General features: G+C 51.5%; 1 protein-coding gene across 1 annotated transcript; it reads right to left on the reverse strand.

Moving 5' to 3' along the window:
* Positions 1 to 4412: 4412 nt before the first annotated feature.
* Positions 4413 to 5946, reverse strand: Asprv1 (aspartic peptidase retroviral like 1). Its single transcript, XM_047523029.1, has one exon. The coding sequence runs from the start codon at positions 5723 to 5725 to the stop codon at positions 4943 to 4945; it is 783 nt and encodes a 260-aa protein (XP_047378985.1). The 5' UTR covers positions 5726 to 5946; the 3' UTR covers positions 4413 to 4942.
* Between the last annotated feature and the right edge of the window lie 232 nt (positions 5947 to 6178).

A 6178-nucleotide genomic window follows, 5' to 3' on the forward strand; every position in this document is an offset into this window, starting at 1 on the left:
TGGCCACTTAGATGACCCAGAAATAATAACATCCCAGTAGCTGTGAGCATGCCTGAAGCCAGATCGTGGTTTTTGAATACCAGGCCCCACTGAAAGGAACCAGGTTTCCTTGGAGAAATGGCCACTTCCAGGGCTGGTACAAGGTAGGGACAAGATGGACATGGACCATCAGAAGAGAAGGAAGGGCTCCCATTATCAGGGGGACATGTCCCAAGAAAACAGGAGCCAGTTTGGAGAAACTCCCATGTCTTAAAATGATTTAAGCATCAAAATAAATAATGGTAGTAGCTGAGTATAGCTTCTTAAATAAAGTCAGCACTTGTGAGTCCACAATGATATGTGGTTTATTGGTTATCAATCAATTAACAGGGATCAATAAGTAGGGGAAGCTCTTCCTTGGAGTTGAGAGTCAGTTAATAAACGTAGTAAAGAATTACAAGTGGCTGGGGTTGTGGCTCAGTGGTAGAGCGCTTGCCGAGCATGTGTGAGGCACCAGGTTCCATCCTCAGCACCACATAAATAAATTTAAACAATAAAGGTCCATTGACACCTAAAAAAATATTTAAAAAAAAGAATTACAAAATCACTATGTGATGACCATCACGATAATATGAGTTCAGGCAAGAATCATCGGTGGGTGCTAACCCTTGGGGGTGGCAGTCTGATGACAGGACATTTATATAGCCTCAATTGTCTCCCCACCAGATACTCATTACACAGAGAAGTAGAGTGACTTTATAGTACAGAAACCTGGCAGAGAGCACTCAGACCAAGTGACTGATGTGAACGTCACAGTCATGGAACAAGTCAACCTGCGCCTAGTGATACTTGCTGAGGACACCGTCTCTTCTGGGTGTTCTTGCTCAAAACACATAACCCAGATTTTTATCAAGAGAAAACATCAGGTTCACCCAAATTGAGGGACATTCTACAAAATAACTAGCCAAGTCTCCTACAAAATTGTCAAAGTCATGAAAAACAAAGAGACTGAGAAATTGTTCAAAGGAGATCAGAGACATGACAACTTAATGAGATGTATAGGTGAATTGGATCCTGGACTAGAAAATCATTTCTCTCTCTCTCTCTCTCTCTCTCTTTCTCTCTCTCTCTGCCCCTCTCTCTGTACCAGGGATTGAACCCAGAGGTGCTTAACCACTGAGCCACATTCCCAGCCCTTTTTCATATTTTATTTAGAGACAGGGTCTCACTGAGTTGCTTAGGGCCTCACTAAGTTGCTGAGGCTGGCTTTGAACTCATGATCCTCCTACCTCAGGCTCCCGAGTAGCTGGGATTACAGGAATGTGCCCGGCAAAAATCATTTTTTCTTTGACTACAAAGACTATTGGAATAATTGGAAGTATTTAAGCAGGTGTGCAGATTAGATTACATCAACATTGATTTCCTGATTTTGATACCTGTATTGTGGGAATAGAATGTGGGGTTTGGGATAAACATTGAAGTCGTTAGACGTAGTGTGCGTTATACTGGGTTGGAGCTGGAACTCAGCGGTAGAGCACTTGCCTACCATGAATTGAGGCCCTGGGTTTGATCCTCAGTACAAAAAATAAATAAATGTGTGTCCTATTTGCAATTTTCAAATGGTTCATCTACATGTAGATACCAAGAAAGAATGGGGAGTGAATGATAAAGTTAATGAGTAAAAATTTATATTTGGGAAAACTAGGTTAAACATATGGAAATTCTTTGTGCCATTCTTGCAACTTTTCTGTTAGTCTGAAATTATTTCAAAACAAAAGTAGTAGTTGTTGGATAAAAAATGAGGAATTATCTAGCTGACTTGGGAATTAGTAGGCATTCGCAGTGTGGTGGTCATTCTTAGGAAGGGGGCTGTCCTGTAGGGACTAGGATTCAGATTATAGGACATTCCTGGTCAGGGTTTTTCAAGTTTTCCCACGACAAGAATCCCCTGGGATCTTGCTCAGTGCAGAGTCTGGCCAGTCTGAATGGACCCTGAAATTCTGCGTTCCTAACAAGCTCCTGTTGGGGGCGCTGATTCTGCCTTTCTGCGGGTCCTTGGGTAGCCTAGGGGTGTACCACTGGAACTTAGAACAAGGGTGCCCAAGCCCGCTACTCACTGGGACCTGTGGAGGAGATGATTATAACTGGTCTTCCCAGGTGATTCTAACATGCTGCCACAATTAACCCTTTACCTTGACCCCCGCAACCTCCTCCCCATCGACTCAAATTCAGACCTTACATCCAAACGCTGCCATGGATCCCAGGCTGGGTTCTTCGCCAATGCTTTACTTCATCCTGTACCCAGGAGCCAGATGAGTCTTCTGCCCTTCCACAAACCTGTAAGTCAGGTATGAGCTCCCTGCCTGGACAACAGGCCCTCTGTGATGTGGCCAGAGCCCATTCTTCCTGGCTTCTTTCCCAGGTTCCCCTTTGACACTCAGCTCCCAGGAGAGCAGCGCTCACAGTCATCCCCATATTTGTAATTGCTCTCACACCCATGGGGCACCTGCCGTAGTCTTCCTCGGGTATCCAGGTAAAAAGCACCTCGTGGTCCCTTCCTCCATGGGCGCCTTTCTGTAGAAGTTGCAGATCCTTCCTCTGCCTGGCCTCACCCAGGTGCCCTGTTCTTCTAGGAGAGGTAGTTGGGCTGATAGCCTGGTGGCTCAGATGGACTCTCCTCACCCAGAACTAGGAAAAAGGAGTGTCCATTGCAGAGACTCCCACTGGAGTTTACGCAGGACAGGGTTCAGGTTCCCTGCTGTGTGGGGTGACGGGTAGGGGTGGCTTGGGTGTTGCCCTGGAATTCTGGCCTGGGTGCCCAATTTCCTTGACCCTTCCCACCTCCCAACCCACCCAGTCTTCACCCACCCTCCTTCAGCCCAGCACATGGTTAGGACCTGAAAGATGGAGAGGAAAATAGGTCACAGGGAGGTGCCACCTGGGTTGTTCCCTCAGGAGAGGGGTTGGCCCAGGAGAGCAGCAGCATTTGGGTGGCCATCAGAGAAAGGGGTAGAAAAACAAGCTTGAGAAGGGAACGCAGGACCTGGGGGCACGAGGAGATCTTGTCCTTCTCTAGCCTCATCTTGCTGGGGAGAGACACCCTCCTGATCCCCAACCCTCCCTTTGTCCCACGTGCTCCTGCTCTGTGCTTCCAGGCTGATGCAGATGCCCAGAGACAGGGCTTCTACAAACACTGGAGATTCAGGGCTGAGTCACACCCCAGGTCCCAGAAGAATCACAGCTGGATTCTGAGGGAGGGAGAGAGCATTCCTGGCTCAGGTTAGCCTCAGATGTCCAGAGGCTTCTAAGGAAGAAGACTTCCCCGTCCTGCCTCTGCTCGGCTCTGTCTCTTGCAGGAGTTCTTGCAGGCCAGATGGGATCTTCCAGGAGAAGCTTATTCTGCCCTGGAGAAGGGAAAATGGCCCTGCCTGCCTTCCATCAAGAGGCTGCCAAAGCTCTGAGTCCCCATGTCCCTGCAAGTCAGAGTCTCTGTCCTTGCACCAATCTTTCCAGGCCCAAGTTCAGCTTAGAAGGTGTGGGCCATCCTCTCTGAGGACCTGCTTCCCCGGCGTAAGTGGTGAGGAGCCCTGAGGTTTGCAACAATCTGCTTCTCTATGGAGATTTCCATCCACTCAACTTCTGCCTCTGACTTGAGGGTTTTCAGATTCTCAGGCCTGTGGAGTTCCAGAGGAAGAAGCAGGAAGTTGGAAGCAAATATGAGGCGAACCCGTAAAAGAGATAGACAGCCCATTCCTGAATCTGAGAATGTCCTTCCCCACTATCTGGCATCTCTAGTTTCAGGCTCCATTCCAAGTCCCCCCAGGAAGAAGCTGTCTTCCCATGGTCAGAGCTTCCCCCAGCTGCCTAAGCGCCCCCCTGCCGCCTCCTCCTCTGTCCCCCAGAACTCCCTTGGGCTGCCCCATACAAGTCAATATCTGTCTCCTGGCTTTACTTCCTACCTCCAAATTCTGGCTCCCAGGGCATCCATAAGAACCAGCAGCCCACCAGACACCTTCCATTTGTTTCCAATAATCACAATTTCCCAATTCCCAGTTGAGACAGCTCACAAATAGCCTTAGGGTCATCTTTGAGTATAAGGGCCAACTTAGATGCTAAAATATTATAGGTTGACATATTCAGAGGAATTATGGCTAGAATAAAAATGATGAGAGGAATTATAGGGGGAATAAATAAAAATATTTTAAGTTGAAAGAGTTCCTTAGAAAATCCAAGGCATGTCATACACACACGCACACACGCGCACACGCACACACACACACACAGACACACACGCCCACACGCTTTATATCTCCAGGCCAAGCACAAGCATTTGGGAAACACTGGAATCTTCCCTTTCTTTGCCATTTACTCCCTATTCCCCGACTCTCGCATCCAGGTCATTCATCCCCAATCAGCACATTACATGGTTGTTCCATGAACTGATCTTTATTGGTTTTGAAGTAATTGAATTATTGGCACAAGGATCAACAGGTTTTGAAGCAAATGACAGAGGGAAACATACCATTGAGCAGGTGGGAAGGCTCACCAGGGAGGCGTCTCAGGGCAACTGTCACCCAGCCTGAAAGCTGGGTCTGGCTCCGAAGGGTCCTGCAGACAAGGACCCAGCCCAGCTGAGCAGGCTTCGTGGACTTGCAGGTGACAGAACCACATCCTAGGGGATATGCAGTGGTCCCGCGGTCCTCTCTCAAAGACAGATTCGTCCAACTCCTGGGAAGCTTCTTCAGCCTTCCCGTCTTCGCTACCAACCATAGCTCGGCCACCGTGGGGACCCTCTCTCCGAACACGCCGGCCTGCTCTCCTTCCCCTGCTCTTTCCCTGAGGCCTCCCCCACCAGGGGCAGAGCAAGGCCCCCGCCGAGAGAGGGGAGGCCGGCAGGCCCAGGGGCTCCCCGAGGATGTGTGCCCCCCACCGTGGTGAGTCTCCCTGCCAATCTTGGGGGGCTTTAATGGGAGTGCTGCTGCCGCCCCTCCACGGAGGGCCCCTCCTCCTCCTCGATGAGCTCCAGGTCGAACTCATCCTCCAGGTTCCCGCCGACCGGCAGCAGGCGGAACTTCTTGCCCTTGAGCGTGCAGGTGCGGTGCTCGAAGTCCAGCACCGCGTTGTGGTCCTGCAGCACGTCGGTGCCGATGATGGCCTCCTCCGCGCTGGCGTTGGCCACCAGGAACTCGGCCTTCAGCTTCAGCTTGCCCAGGCGGATCACCGTGTCCCACACGCCCAGGATCTTCATTTCAGCCCCATTGGCCACTTTCACCACATTCTCAAAGGGCCGCAGGGTATCCAGATCGCCGTCGGTGACCTCCTCCCACAATTTCGGGTGGACCACAGAGACCTGGGCCCCGGAGTCCACCAGGAACCTCACCTGGACCGGGCCAATCATCCCCTTGAGGTAGTAGCCCTTCCCCATGCTGTAGGCGAACAGGATCTCTTTGGGTTGGTGGCTGTGAGTGGCACTGGGGCCCCCGAAGGCCTTCAGAAGGGTCTCCCTCACAGCCCCGTAGTCACCCTGGTCCTGGAGACTGAGTCCATTGTAGACCTCTAGGGCATCTCCCCGGAGCGACTCTTTCAGGAACCTGAGCTTGGTGGTGTGGTCCCAATGGTTGAGGTCGTTGATGACCTCAAAGCGGTTCAACCAGAGGCTGGGGGCTACATTGGCCCCATCAAAAGGCTCTGGGATGAAGGCATGCTCCCGGCGGCCTTCCTGTCTCCTGGCTCTGCTGGCAGCCATCCCTCTGCTGGCCTTTGGAACTTCAGCAGCAACCCACACCAAGTAGAGAAAGCCACAGAGCAGTGTGGGCGCAATCACGCTGGAGAGCTAGGCTTCTCTAAGCAGAGTGCTGTTTACTTGCCCAGCTGGGCAAGAGAAGGGAGCAGGTAAGGGTTGCCGGCTGGCCGCTGGCTGCAGAGGTAAGCAGTGTTGGCCTGCTCACTCTGCAGAGCCTTTTTGATGCCTAGCCTGGGCCCCCAGGGCTCCCCATTCTCCTTTGTTCTGGAAGCTCCACCCCCTTTGGCCCGCCTTCTGGCCAGCATCCTGCCTGACTAGCAGGATGGGTGCCTCACCCTTCTGCATCCATCCTCAGGACTGACACAGATCAGCCCACGTTGCCAGAAACTGCAGTCTCAGTGGGGGAAGGGGGCTACCCAGGTACCCTTCCCAGCCAGTGTCCCAGAACAACACAGA

The sequence above is a fragment of the Sciurus carolinensis genome, chromosome 13, assembly GCF_902686445.1.
Source record: "Sciurus carolinensis chromosome 13, mSciCar1.2, whole genome shotgun sequence".
In the NCBI taxonomy this organism is placed as follows: domain Eukaryota; kingdom Metazoa; phylum Chordata; class Mammalia; order Rodentia; family Sciuridae; genus Sciurus; species Sciurus carolinensis.

Coding starts and splice junctions, on each gene's coding strand:
- Asprv1 (XM_047523029.1), bottom strand. CDS start 5,725: ATGGCTGCCAGCAGAGCCAGGAGACAGGAAGGCCGCCGGGAGCATGCC.